This window comes from Triticum urartu, chromosome 2A (genome assembly GCF_056163025.1).
Source record: "Triticum urartu cultivar PI428250 chromosome 2A, HENAU_Tu73, whole genome shotgun sequence".
NCBI lineage: Eukaryota > Viridiplantae > Streptophyta > Magnoliopsida > Poales > Poaceae > Triticum > Triticum urartu.
The window spans coordinates 8145865-8161195 of record NC_141874.1 but is presented as its reverse complement, the minus strand read 5'-3'; the positions used below and the strand labels follow the sequence as shown (position 1 = coordinate 8161195).

Here is a 15331-nt window from a genome sequence, read left to right as displayed (position 1 = left end):
CAGCCTTCACCGCCTTCCTCACCGCAGCGGCCCTCGTCTGGCGCATGGACGCCTCTTGGGTTTGTTGTGGCTGTGCGGCCCTGCTAGGCCAGACCGGCTCACCAAAGCTAGCCCGCCGCTGGATACGCCTTCTCCCCGTGGCCGGGGGGTCGACAGCCTCGACCTCCTCACCGGACGAGTCATCGACCACATCTTCAATGAGAGGGGCCTCGGTGCCGGCACTGCTGGCCTCACCAGTGGATTCCGCCCACTGGGCGAGCTCCCTCTCCTCCGCGGCCACCGCGGCCTCGTCCTCCACGACGCCAGCGCTGCAGGCCTCCTTGGCGAGCTCCGCCTCCGCCGCCTTGGCGGCAATATAGTCCAGCTCCGCTTGGGTGGTGTCCTGGATGAGCAGCGGCTCGTCGCGGATGTACTTCTCCAACAAGGTGTCGAAGAACTTCTACACCTGATCCACCTCCGGCTCGGCCCAATTCGGGTCAAGGACGTGCGCTTTAAAGTCTGGCATCATGGCGATGATGTCGGTTTGGCGGGAGTTGTTTCTTAGCAGGACCACCCCCGCCGGCAACCCAAACAGGGGCCCCTTGGCGACCTTGCCGGCCTTCGCGGCCTTGTCGGTCCTCTCGGCCCTGCCGTTGCGGTCCACATCGAGCTAAAAAAGCCGCTGGCAGAAGTGGGCGTGCCCCATCACCGTGAAGTTGTGGTTCAAACCGGGGTGAAGCCGCATGATTTCAGCCGCATTCCTGAAAAGCCAGGCCGGCCTCCCTTTGTTGTGCAGTGGAGCGATTCGGCGGCGGATGAAATCCGCCCCAATCATCTCAAGGGTGATCCCAACAACGGTGAGGCGATGGATCCTGGTGGTGGCGACCATGAGCTTGTCATCCTGGGCGTCGACATCGCCCCAGTCGTCTCTGCGAACCAGCGGCGCCTGGCGAATCTGGCAAAATTCCTGTGTGTCCTCCTCCTCAATCCAGCACCACCGGCTCCGCCACTCCTCCCACCTCTCCTTCTGAGCGCCCTCCGGATATGTCCCCTTCTCCTGAGTCCTTGGGATCCCGGCGACGCAACCGGAGATGGCGCCTCCCTTCTGGATCCGAGGATAGAAGTAGTGGCGGAAAAGTGCCATGCTGGGATGCACTCCGGCGAAGCCCTCGCAGAGATGGGCGAAAAGGGCCATGCACGCCACAACATTTGGAGTGAAATCCAGAAGGTGGAAGCCATAGGTGTGCATGACATCATTGAAGAAATCGGAGAATAGGGGGCAGAGGCCGCATGAAAAGTAATCGACGAAGAATGGATACCGATTCGGGCCGGCCTTGGCGAAATCAGCAGGGATGATGCGCGTGGCCGGATGCCCCATTGTCTCCCCTCCATCTTGCACCCCCACAGGGGCTTGAAGTTGTCCCAGAGATGGACCGCGTCGACCGTTGAGGGAAAGTAGGCGAGTTGCGTCCGCCGCGCCGCCAACTCACTCTCTGGCGGCTCCTTCCCCCCAGCATCCTTGGCCACTCCCTTGCCTTTACTGGTTTTGGGTACCATGGCGGCCGCGAGAGGTGAAGGATAAAGGACGGCGAAGACGCGGCGGCAGCGAGCGAAAGCAAGAGTTTAAGAAGGAAGAAGGAGGGGACAGCGGTTTCGAGATTGGAGAAGGCACAGAGGGTAAATGAGCAGCACACCCACGGTTATTCCTTTTTATGGGGAAGGCGCGGGCCGCGTCTTTACCATTTACTGCGACATGATGCATGCGTGCGGGAACCGCCCCACGCATGACCCCCATGTCACGCATGACCCTCCACGTCGCGTGTTCAACACGGGACGTGGGGAAGCACAGCGGACGAAAAAGTTACTACAGTAAAAATCCGCCCGCCTGCCCGCGCACCGTTCTGGGCCTAGCCCAACAACGCGTCGCGCTTACATGTGGCCCAGGCACGGGGGCTCCTGTTGGTGTACAAAAGTAGGGGCTCTCCTTTGTACCCCTTTACTTGTGCACGGGCAGTCAGAGCCGCGCCCGCGGCCGCACTGAGCAGGACAGAGGAGGGAAGCCGGTGCACAAGACAACTGAAGCAACACCAAGACCATAGACACAAAGAGCAAGAGGGCGAGGTGGACTCCCCCGGTTAAACCCTTGCCGGGGCAGCCTCCGCAGCCCCGACAAGAGCCTTGCCGGGGCAACTTGCCCAATGCCAGCAGAGCGTGCCGCCCTTGAGCCAAGGGGTTCCAACACCATCAACCACATCGGAACCAAGGTTCGGGAGGCACATCCATGGTGGCATGCAGATCTTTGTGGAGATCATAAATACACAAGATCAGAAGACGACGATCCTTGCCAAGGAAATCCACGAGACCCCCGACAAGATCCTTGCCGAGGACGACTGCGGTGCCACGGCAAGACCCTTGCCGGGCCCCCGGCAAGACCCTTGCCGAGGACATCTGCGGGGCCGCAGCCAGGCCCACGTCTGCCAAGGCTCCACCCACGCTCCCATGCATCTGCTAGATCAACCAGCTGGGTAGGCATCTGCGTGGCAGTGTGCGGCCTCCACACCGACTCAGCAAGCACCTGCGTGGTGGCATGCAGATGTTCGTGAAGACTCCGCCACCACGCCACCCCAGCAGCCAACCAACGTGGCGCTACAACGCCTCGTCAGCTCGGATGCGCGTCGGAGCCTGGCGAGGCGGCGACAGCTGGGATGAGTTTCCTTGCCGTCCCCAATAAAGCAAGAGGGGCATATCGACAACGCATTAAATGCGTTTGTCGGACGGTGCCAGAGGATAGACTCAGCCACTATACACCTTTCCACCTCCTGTGTGCCACTGTAGCGACCCCTTTTTGGCTATAAAAGAAGGCCCGAGGCGTACTGGAGGGGGATTCGGATCTTTGGAACTAGACACACACCGTAGCTAGTTCAAGAACTCAAGAACACTCAAATATACATCAAAGCATGACTAGGGTATTACGCGTCTCCGCGGCCCGAACTTGGGTAGACGATCCTTGTGCTGACCGCCAGACCCGCTCTTTGCAAAACCCCGCGCCCGCCAACCGTAGAAGGGATCCTAGTGATTCCATAGGTGTCGTTTCCACCGACAGCAACGTGCAAGGTGTTAGCTGCTACTTCCTTCGTCCCAAAGTAAGTGTCGCTGATTTAGTACAATGGTAATACAATTTTGTACTAAATCAACGATACTTATTTTGGTATGGTGGGAGTTTATACTAAGTAGGTGATGCCATTTTCAAACACACGCAGTCCACACAATCAAGTACATGCAATACCTTTTCTATTTCCTAGCACATGCAATCCACATCATCAAGAACGCTACAAGCTCTCTACAACATACTTTTTCTATTTCTTTTCTCAACAACAAATAATTTGATTGAAGCACAAGGTCATGAGATACCATAACGTTCTGGAATCCTCCATATACTAATAGGTATGCCACTGTTAATATAGCGAGAATGTGCAGTGATATTATTCTCATATAGTCCAATTTTATCTTAATAAGTTCATTGTTGTAAATTCTTTAATACAAAATATTGTTGTTGATGGGCACACAATACCTTGAAAAATTAACAGCAGAAAGACCGGAATAAATCAAGAATATGTGGACACCCGTGCCATATCTAGGACTTGAATCCAGATGGGTAGGTTTCCCCATAAGAAATCTAATTGTGTGAGCTATGTCAGTTCACAAATTCTACAACATGTGTGGTGTCATCTCGTACTTAGGGCATCTCAAACGAAGACCCTCAAAGCTCTAGTATATGTTCGGGTTGTAGTGTTCGGGCCGTTTGTGTCAACTGTTGTCAACCAATGGGTACCTCATCGGCTGGCGAAGTGGTCCGGATTCATTTCTGGAAAACTGGAGACAAACATGGAGGAGCTGTACCAGTGCCAGTCATCCACTGGACCAACAAAAAGCCACCACGTGGTCCTCCTCTCTTTTCTCTCTCTGCAAATGAATGGTCCCCTCTCCTCTCTCTCCTCCAAACCGTACAAGGGCATGAACTATGGTGCCATATGGTTACATATGTCCATGACAAAAAGTAGTTTGGGGCACCTACATTGATGTTTTTCTCTCCAATGCAAGCTATCACTAGTGGGTTTCACTAAGGAATGGAAAATAAAGATTCTAGTACACATGCTTCTCTACTCTTCACTCCAACTTTTTTAGCTTTTTACACTGGGCAGAGGATCCCGCTTCCCCATCCAAACCTATTTTTTCTGACATCCGATCCTACATGGAATGTGAGGCATTACCCCGGGGCTATGCATTCGCCATTGCCCTAAATAAGGATTAATTTGTGAAAAGGATTGGATGACTCTCTCCCGCATCATGTCCGCGGACCGCGTCTGGACATAAAAACGGACATATACGGGAGCCATGTGGGGGCCAGCTTTGGAGATGCCCATACAATGCATAGTGAAAATAGTAACCGTGCACATAGGGACCCGCTAGGGAACGAAATGAATAGATATGTATAATTAATAATACTATAAGAAAGATAACACATTGCATATCAATGACATAATTGCTTTGTAGCAGGATGCATTAAATATAATATGGTAGTACAACTAGAACAAGAAGTATTTTCGTTAAAATAATAGAACAAGAAGTACGTCAGAACTATAGGAAATTTATGCCCTCTAAATGTGTACGGTGACGTAACCACTTATTGTTATGAGTCACTTAGAGTGTGCACACATAATAGTAGAGTATCGAAGTTATTTCAGTTGAGAGCATGGACTTTGTTCTTGTTCTCCCGTTTGTGCTTAATGAAGTTCTAACTTTTCTTTAAAAAGCCAGTTGCGCGCAGCACCACCGTCTCCATGGTGAAACCTGGTCCAAATCCCACCATGGCCCCCCAGTCTGCTGGTTCTCCTTCCTCCATTCGGCGCCGGAGCTCATCAAGGACGAAGATCACGGTGGCACTGAACATGTTCCCGTAGTTTTGTAGAATTGTTCGGCTTGCTGCTAGCTTTGTGGGCGCCAACTTGAGGGTCTCATCAATTTGGTCCAACATCAAACGGCTGCCGGGGTGCACTGCCCAGAAGAGGTCATTCCAGTCGACGATCAAGCCAGTTGGACCAAATGCTTCCATCAGACATTGTTCGATGTTTTGTGCCACCACTTGGGTCAGTTTGGTGGAAACTTTGCCATGATTGCCGTAGCTCCCCATCCTCAGGGTGAGCATATGCTCAGTTCTGGGAACGACGGTCTGGGAAACTGACACCAACTCAAACAACGCCTGCTCGACCGGGTGAACGGGATCCGCGCCGATGATAACCACACCGGCCCCATCACCGAACAGTGCATGAGTAATGAGGGCGTCTAAGCTCTCGCCTTCGCCGGGGCTACAGAGCCCAGCAATGGAGAGCTCCACACATGCAACGAGGACGCGTGCGCCATGGTTGTTCTCAGCGAGGTCCTTGGCCAGGCGCAATGTTGCACACCCGGCAGAGCAGCCGGTAAGCTGGAGCATCGTACGGCGGACGTTGGTGCGAAGGCCAAGGAGTGAAACCAAGAATACGTCGACGCTTGGGGCGCCGACATCGTTGGTGCTGACTACGACGTGGGTGATGTCAGTGGCCGGACGGCCCCACTTTGCGATGGCCTTCCTTGCGGCTGATGCCGCCAGCTGTGGAGCAGCCTTGGCCACGATATCCTGCCGAGCCTCGAGGGAAGGCGACGTGCGGTCCAGCAACTCTGGGTGGGAGTTGAGTAGTTCCTCCGAGTGGTAAAAGAAACGATTCTCCAGGCCCGTTAGACCACCTGAATAATTTTAGGCAGCAAAATGATGAGTTATGCCTGATCATATGTACGTATATCCTTACATATTAAAGTACAGTGGTTATTACAATATGTATGCGTGCTTACATATTATCTTGAATGTGTCTTTGCGGTCAGTAAGGTGCTCGCTCTTGGTAACACGGAAATAGTAGTCAGGGTACTCTTCCTGGGACACTTGGTTGGCTGGGTTTGCGGTTCCAATAGCCAGCACAGCGGCGGAGCCTTCCTTACGCTGCGCACACCGGATCTCGCTGACCTTCGGTGACCAGCTTTCTGAGGTCATGGTCTCCGAGTAGTGACCTGCTACAAATATCAGGAGGTGAGGATATTAGGGAGGTACCGCATATTTTCTGCATCAATATGATTTCGCCTAGTTCTATTCATCGGGAGCTCGGCAAAGTAATGTGTCTGTTGAGTTTTCCGATAATTGTACTCGGCAGTGACACGAAACTCGGAAACTCAACCGTTTGCATAGTGCGAGCAAAAATGTACTCGACAGTATTACATTATCATTGAGTTCCAGTAGGAATAAACTTGGCAATATCTTACAAGTGGGCCCCACGAATGTCTAGGCAACGGTGAGCTAACAGCCGTCCATGTTTGGCGGATTTCTACTAATGAAAACTTGGCCATCTTTTTGTGTTTTTCTTCGTTTTAATTAAGAAATTCAAGGGGTCACATATATGCCGAGCAGCCGTGCCAAAAAACATGGCAAACAACTGACAAACGGGCCCAGGGTATACACATCAACAGCTATTCGACGGTTGGGCTTACTATGGCAAGTTCCAAAACATGGCACAGGGCAAACTCTTTGTCTCCTTCGGAAATATTAAACGTGGGATGTAACTATCATCTCAAAGGATTATACAAAATCATGAAAAACTACATGAAAGCAAGAATACAATTCATCTTTCCCTTTTCTCAACACGGGGTCCAATTACAATATTTTTATTTAATTTCAAGATAGATAAAATGTTGTGTCGATGAAATCTAGCAATCTCTATCACATTTCCAGTGCACCATGAAACTTAATTTGTCTAGTGCGCACTATAGAGGCAGGGCTAAGACACTACTAGAATCGTGTACTTTGTTGTGTGCACTTCTCTATGAGTCAAATGCACTCCCAAATAATTCTTTTTTGTATTCCCTTTTTCCATTCCTTTCTTATCTTATATTTTTCCTTTTCTTTATTTCACAATTCCCTTTTTTCCTTTTTATTTATTTTTTCCCTTCCTTTCATAATTATTTTATTTTGTCTCCTTCCGCTATTTAAGGCATAACAAAGGCTAAAGAAAACAAAGATAATTTTTGCATCAATATCTGGACAATATTTGAAGTACTTGCAAATTCAAATTTGAATTTTAGGCATCAGAAGCATTGAAATGCACTTCAAATTTGCAAACCAAGTCTAAACCATGGCAAATTTTGACATGAAAGATGTTACGGTATATGTTCAGTGCATGAAAAGTTTCAAGGCTAACTGACTGAGTAACCATCAGACTGCCTTCAAACCTGACTCGTTCCATTGCGAAACCACGATTCTTCCTCAAAGTAGTTTGATTTTCCAGACTTCAAAATTTTACCACAAAAACCTAGTGCGACATCATGACACGATGCTAATTTCTTATTTTCCAGACTTCGTGTGCATTAATTTAAATTGAAAACCCAATAAGATCAATATTGGCACCCTAATGTTTGAATTTCTTTTGCTTTTGTTGGATAGCACCTGAGGAGAAGCAAGAACACAAATATGATTTTTCAAATCATTTTTGTCAAGTCACAGTCAAATATGAATTATATATACTAAACGCATAAAAGAGAGAGGAAAAGAAAAGAAAAGAAAATAAGATATCCTTTGGCTAGTATATAAAATAATCGGCAAATAAGGGTTATCGTTCAGTGTTTCTTATTTCCCGATTGTAAAACTAGCCAAACAGCTTGTATAATGACTCGCTTAGTTGTAGGGTATACTTTCCTGAACACCCTACAAGGTTATTTTTTTGAGTGCCCAAGAAAAAAAAACTCAGCAAAAATGGCAACACTAGGTAAAGAGTGCGATTCTAGTATTGATCACCTAAAATTGCACACTGCAAAGTACTCCCTCTGTCCCAAAAACTTGTGCCGCTGATTTAGTATAAAGTTAGTACAAGTTTGTACTAAATCAGCGGAACTTATTTTACGACGGAGGGAGGATAAGGCTGGTTACAATGAAAAGTATTATATATTAGTATCATGCATATGATATTTCCGTATGAAGTAGATCCACAATGCATAGTATTATATTTTGGTATCTTAGTGACCTCATTTATTTTCATGCATGACACATACTTGTACAACATTTAATATGATATGGTATCATTCCTCATTTAATTACAATGGCACCTAAGCAAAAAAGCCTAGTTGGCATGCATGATACTACTTATGACTCCCATTGTGACCAGCCTAAGACTCCACCTTTGATGGTGCGTATAACCAACAAACTATTACTTTAGTTTTTAAGTGTGTAGATGGGTTATTATTTAAATGGACTAAATAAGATATTAAGATGGATTGACGGTAGCTAATGGAAAATCTTAAAACTGTGGCTTGGATATATGGAAACTTCAGGTGATGAATAGACATAGGCATCCCTATAAAGTTTAGGGGAAGTAAAAGTGGTCTGAAAGATGAATCTAAGTCAACTACTAACTTTATGCCAAGATGCTCCTTCGCACATGAAATTTACGTAAAACAAAGTTCAATACGAGTAATACCAGACTCACCACGGAAGTTGTATTGCAGCTACTTCTAGCAGGATTAATGGTACACTTTCTCAGGAGGTAATAACTAATTATACGAATTTTATAAATGTATTCCGACACAACTGTTAATCAACGGTTCTGGCAGTTACCTTCAGGTAGCCGGCCTGTCAAGGCTATGCACGCAAGTAGACAACAGCTTCTTCCTGCCTGTGTACCGAGTATTCAATACACAACGAGGAGAGGAGAAACAGTTATTGACTGTGTTTTGGGATGGGAGGAATGGAAGGTGTTGCAGAGTATTTATAGGCAGCAGTAGAGCAGGTGGGTGCCGGAGATATAAATTTGCCTAATGCTTTGTCCAGCTTAATTAAGTCACAATTTCTGGCCTTTAAACAATCACGTTTTTGAGGTATCTGATCCTCACAAAAAATAAAAACTGCACTCAACCTCTCGTTTATCTGCATTGCAAATGTTTTCCCTCATGACCGTACAAAATAAACCATTATAATATGTTGCAATAATTCAGTATGGTCATGCTAACTCAAAAATCCTAGACACGAAACAAATCGCCTGTTGGTACCACCAAGAGGATTAAAGTGAGTGGAAATATACACACGACATGAAGTTACACATGGAAAATTCACTACTACAGAAAGGGGCACTACTGACAAAGTAGAATATCACACGGAAACCAACATTTAAAGAAAGCTTGGTGGAAACCATGTTCGAATGTTAAAATATGAAAAAATACAAGATGTTAAGATGGTGATGTTCTATTGTCCTGCAAAATTCCAAGTTGAAACACATTACGGGATGCGAGCATGAAAAAAAAATCAACAAAGAATATCGATCTACTGTTTGGCACTATTATTGCTGATTTTTGTTTTCCATAGGTCACATACCGTAATATATTTGAACTTAGAGTTTTACATGAAAATAGAACATCACCCTCTTAACATACCTTATTGTTTTCCTATTTTTCTAAAACTTCAAAATTATTTCCACGTGGTGGTCATCGATCTCCATCGAATGTTGGTTTCCATGTGATATTCTCTTCTCCCTTAGCGACAAGCCATTAGCTCCTCCGGTGATACGCTCATCGATCAAACTAGTGATTTCTTCCATTAATGATCGCATAGACTCAGTCCGTCAATGGTAATCCCATCCATTTTTAGGCATCTATTAGGGTTCAATTACTCGTATGTACAGTGTTTTGATAGGGCTGCAACTTGTAGTCTTGGCTATAAAACACTCTACTAGTAGTGCTAGCCCAACTATAAAAAAATCACTGTCTCATACACATACACATTCCCATTCATCTTACAAGTGAATCACATTTTATATAGTACATCTATTGTATGCAAAAATAGTATATTACATAGGTGGCAACTCTGCCGCAATGGATTGCATCCCCTCGACATACCACCCCCATCCCTCTAATTTACATCGTCGGTGGCCTCCTCTAGGAAAATCTCATGTAAGGCTACTCAAGGGAGGGACTATTTACCCTGGTGGAGCATGGTTGCTCCTGAGAAGGATAGTCACCGTGGTGGGCGGCACCAGGGTCGGCAATCATTCCTTGGCTCCAGCGAGGGGTAGAGGCTCTGCTCCTGGTTGCTTTGCGGTATCCTAGAAGTGGGCTAGCACGGTAGCTTGGGTGGTAAGCCTATTTTGGGCTTGAGTGGCCACAACATTGCATCTAGAAATGAAGGCGGCTAGTCGGTGGTGGTGGCGTCAAGGGAGGTAGCAACTTTGTGGCACTTGACCATTGTGAGAATGGTGCACCAATCGAGTCTGGTATCATTGTGGCTAGCCTGTTGTTTTCCCTCGTCATCCCGTGTGAGCTTCTTAGGAAGCTTCAACGGCGCTTGTTCTCACGATAAAAGTTTTGGTCCTGAGTGGCCACAACTTTGTGTGTAGCCATGCTACAACCTCATGATAATTGAAGAGGTATAGGTGTTGGTGATAGCCGAAGAGACTGCATACAACTAGTTGTGACGGCCCTAGCGCCGATGGTGTGGTTCTTGATGGTGGGATGTATCCCTGAAGTCCAGTGGCTTAGTGCTAGAGTGGTGCTACTACAGGTGTAGCGCTTGGAGGACTTATCGATGCCACTTTGGAGGTGTTTATGTGTGGTGTAGTGGTTCATGTCCAAGGTCGGGTCGATGGGGCTACACCTGGTATAATGCTAGAAGGCTTGGCGGTGGTAACAATGGACTGGTCGATGGTTCCTTTTATAGTGGGTAACTGGGGAAGGCATGATGTACTGCCCCTATGAAAGTTTGTCTTCGATGAATGTCTTGCTGAGTGTCGTCGATAGTGCCGCTCTTTGTAGATCCCCCTCCTTGGTGGCATCACGATGAAGCATTGAAACACCTACAACCACTCGTGTCCCTTATTCCATGTGTAAAACCCTAACTCAGCTAGCCAACTTGGACTATAATGGCTTTTTGATGATGTTTCGTTCTTGGAAGCATGCAATTTGTTGTAGTGAACTTGTGGTTTGACATGGGTCCAGTGTTGGAATTTCAGAAGGCGCTAGTTGGTTTATCGTGTGGCCAAGTTGGTTGCAGCGTTATTGCGGAGTAAGGTGGCCTGCCATCCTCAGAGGTTTGTAGTGGCCCAGGACCGCCACCTTCGGTGTTGCCTTATATCTTTGGAGGCTGGAGTGCTCTTATGTAGGGTTTGTTTTGTTCTTGCGGCTATTTTTTTGCCCTGTTTGGCGTGGTTTTGTGGCCGTAGGTACCGGTAGCCTTGCTTGGTTTCCTTCTTATTAACCAGGATATCTTAGGTTTTTGGGCCCAGTTTCTTTATTAATTGGATATAGTCTCTAAGTTTTGCAATTGAGTTTTCTACAAATAAGACCAAATCTATATTGTTCTTATGGAAATGGCAGGAATCCTCTACAATATCGGGTTCCTAAAAAATTGTCAATGAAACAAAAACAAGCAAGTCATATAGGTTAGAAAATTCCACATTAATAAAACATTACTGACCACACGATCTAGTGAAACCCGTAAAGCCATATTTCTATGATATTTTTGATATACATGACATAACACAATGGGCCTCATATGACTTGAATACATGATGAGTTACCAAATATACAATCACTGTAAAATAGATCTTAGGGCCACTACAAGAGATCGGGCCTACTATGACGAGACACAAAATGTCATCGAATAGCTAATAACGTCACAAATTACCCCTAAGTGACGTTTTATGGGCGTCATAAGGATCGTCACGGAATCCCCGTCACAGATTACTCCTAGTGACGGTGCGCGCAAAATAACGTCACTGGATATAGGACCTCCAGTGACGTTCTCTAGAACATCATCAAGTTGTTACTTTTGTGACAGTCGATTAATATCACACGCTACGAGAAAAAATTCCATATTGCACCATATTCAGTGATGTAGGAACGTCACAAATTCATGCCACGTCAATACCCAAGCAGACTATCCCACAGCTAGCATCATTAGTTTCATTATTGGTGAAGATGACACCACATATATTTGATTGATTTTGAATTTAAATTATGACAAATGATTAAATCCACCATAATCCAAATGCATATGACAACAATTATTTAATTCATATGAGATTATATAAATATTAGTTAAGATCCAAATCACATCATAAATTTATGATATTATATATTTAATCGTCTCAGCCAATTCGTCCTCTTGTGTTTCATAGTAAAAATTAACACTGACTCACGAGTTTGACAGAAGAATATACAAGTTGAAAAGCAATATTTAGATAAGTAAAGACCACATGTGTTATCCTGATGATTGCAATGTATGATTCAACAACTATCTTTCCATCGCAAAAGGATGGCCTTCATGCACCATTAAGTTTGGATTAGGACTGCTAAGTTGCTTGAGCCCTTAAGAGAAAACCAATCAGGATATCCGTCTCTTGTTGCTTCTTTTGCCAGGCTTCATTCTTCTCTTGCTCGATCTTCTTCATATCTTCCAATTATTCGTGTTGCTTCCTCTACACCTCTTCAAATGCTCTCGCTTGTGCTTCAAGTCTCACCACTAACTCCTCTCAGTGCCTATAAATTGACAAAACATAACAACGTTGCATCTTGATGAGATGAAAACAGACAAGATAAAAAGGTGAGAGTACCACTAAGAAGCTTACAATCTATCAAAATGTGAATGTAAAATAGAGAGGTGCATTATTAAATGTGAAGGCAAACATATGGATGGGCAAATGAAACAGTAAACTGAATAATAACTTATAATGGTAAAAACATGCATAACTAAGAGATAAATTTCATTTATCATTCTGAAAAGGAGCAAGCATCACCGATAAGATATCAAGTTAGTAACCTAGGCAAGAAGCAACTATGCTTGGACAACAACTTTTAGATCAAACTCAACCAACCTATATCATTCTACTAAAAAGCAAGCATATAAACCAATCAACAAATCATACTAGATTTCAGGATTAGAAACCATGCATTACAATCTTATTCTCATGCCTTTGTGTTGTAGCAGCAAAAACCATATATTTCTCATTACAATAATTATTATTTTTATGTTACTTTGGATTATTGGATTTGGATCAAACCATATATAAACAGCGAAGCACTCCTCAATTTGTTACAAGAACTGAAGACAAATGTCTTATTCACAAGTATTTGTGTATGCATTTTCTTACTATCATGAGGGCACTATGCACAGGCAGAAAAGCATGAAAAAATAAACAACAAGAACACAACAAGAAACAAGACAAGTACCTGTCATTTGCATGTCTCGCCTCTCTATCCTTTTGCTCAATTCTTTCTTCTAGAACTCAGATCCTTGCTGATGAATTAGAGTTCCCAAATCTCCCGGATCTTGATGCATAACTCATGCTGGAAAGGAAGGTGCTATGGGAGTTTTCTTCCTTTAGAACTTCAGCCACAATCATTGAATCAAACACTGGTTGTCACTTCTGATTGTGTTTCCCTTTTCTTTTCCATTGCATTCTATTGTATAAAGGAAAACATTGATGCTCAAGTAAGGCAAAGTTCATATGATGGATACACTCGATCAATATGAGAATCATTTCAAGTCAAAAACAATAAAGGAAGAAATCTTACATAAGCTAGATGTGTCGGCTCGCTCATGCTGTTAGTATGGGTCTCTTTGAAAAACTCAATGGGACTTGGCTCTTGATTATTGTACTTGCCGTTTTCCTATATATGAAAATCTAACATTACCACTCCATATATAATGACAAGATCCGATAGACATAGGACTAGAAGTAAGGTATTTGGAATGCTTACAATTTTGCTGAAAGTGTAAACATAAGACCTAATTAAAGCCAGTGAATGCACACTGATGTACACATTATTCAAGATGTAAGTCCACACGATATATTACCATTGCTTTGGACATAGCAAGAGTGGCTTCCTCTTCATCTCTCAAAGCCCCTTCCTAGAGCTTACATGAATATAATAAAGTAGATAAGTTAGGATGCAAGCACGGGATGCACTAATATCGTGTATAACTAATTGTTAAAGTGAAACTAATGGAAAACATTTACTCTTGCTTGCACTATGAGTAAGCATATGGATGGAGGAGTACTTGTAACGTAACTGACTGATTTAGCTATTACAAGTTGGCTTCGCATTGGTGGTAGACAAAAAGAAACTAGATTGTGTAAAACAGTCATAACTCGTAAGCAAGCAGCAGTGCCAACAAGAAGTTCATGTCAGAATGTATAAATACAAAATGAAGATCTCACGCATTGGGATCTAACAAGTAAAGAAACCAACATGCATGGTGCAGCTGGGTCACAGTCAGGGAGAAGCAGCCAGCAAGCCAATAAAAGCAAGACTAGAATGTTCAGAATAAAAAACAGAAAAAATATATAATTACCGGAGCTACTGGCATGGTTCAGAAACCAGAAAGTTTACTACTATTTCAGAATTAAGGCTCAATGGATGGTGTTGTATGTTTGCAAAGTAGGAGCAGGTTGATTTTACCCAGCTTAGTATGTCAGCTTAGTACGGCATAGTTTAGAAACCAGAAAGTTTTACTACTATTTCAGAATTAAGGCTCGATGGATGGTGTTGTATGTTTGCAAAGTAGGAGCAGGTTGATTTTACCCAGCTTAGTATGTCAGAATATAGTAAAAAAAACTAAAGTTTACCATGTATCTGCTTTTATCAAGTTCTGGGCGTACTGAAAATGCTTGTGGGCTTCAGACACTTAACATCATGGGTAGCTAAATTACGAGAGGCATGTCAAAGATTAAGTTTAGTTCTCTTTTGACTAGTACTGTAGACAAAAGTACACTGATACAGAGCTATACATCTCCTTAAGGAGTCAAAATCAAGTGCAATCTCAGTCTTTATTCAGTTTTGACAGCACTAGTTAAGGACTATTTATGGGACAACAGAACCACAAACATAGAATTCAGTTTCACGTTTTAACATAGATAAAGTGGTTGCATCAAGAAGCTAGTTTATCCTGACATATAGATACAGGGATACAAGGATGCACTGCTTCCTGCTTGTAATTAGTTCTCCTTTTATATGCTGCATACTTTAGTTCATGTGTTTATGTTCATCTGATTATGACACCATACAGCGATGAAGAGCATCTAATTTTATTCATTACAGCAGGGTACAACCATCAGATGGTTAACATATAATTTTCTTCTGAATGCAAGAGTAGCCATACAAGCACATGGAGGCAAAAGAAATCTCCCAGCTAAGGCCACACATCTCATACCTAACTGAACTTTTCCATAACGGCTAACAATGCTACAGTAGCATATATTCAGGTTCATCCCTTTTGATAATAGCA

General features: G+C 44.3%; 1 protein-coding gene across 1 annotated transcript; it reads right to left on the bottom strand.

Moving 5' to 3' along the window:
- Positions 1-4755: 4755 nt before the first annotated feature.
- LOC125534681 (bisdemethoxycurcumin synthase-like) lies at positions 4756-6068 on the bottom strand. The gene is made up of 2 exons (XM_048697839.2): positions 5869-6068; positions 4756-5763 (listed from the first exon to the last, which is right to left on the bottom strand). Exons 1-2 carry the CDS (start codon positions 6062-6064, stop codon positions 4775-4777), a joined length of 1185 nt encoding a protein of 394 aa, XP_048553796.2. The 5' UTR covers positions 6065-6068; the 3' UTR covers positions 4756-4774.
- Positions 6069-15331: the final 9263 nt, after the last annotated feature.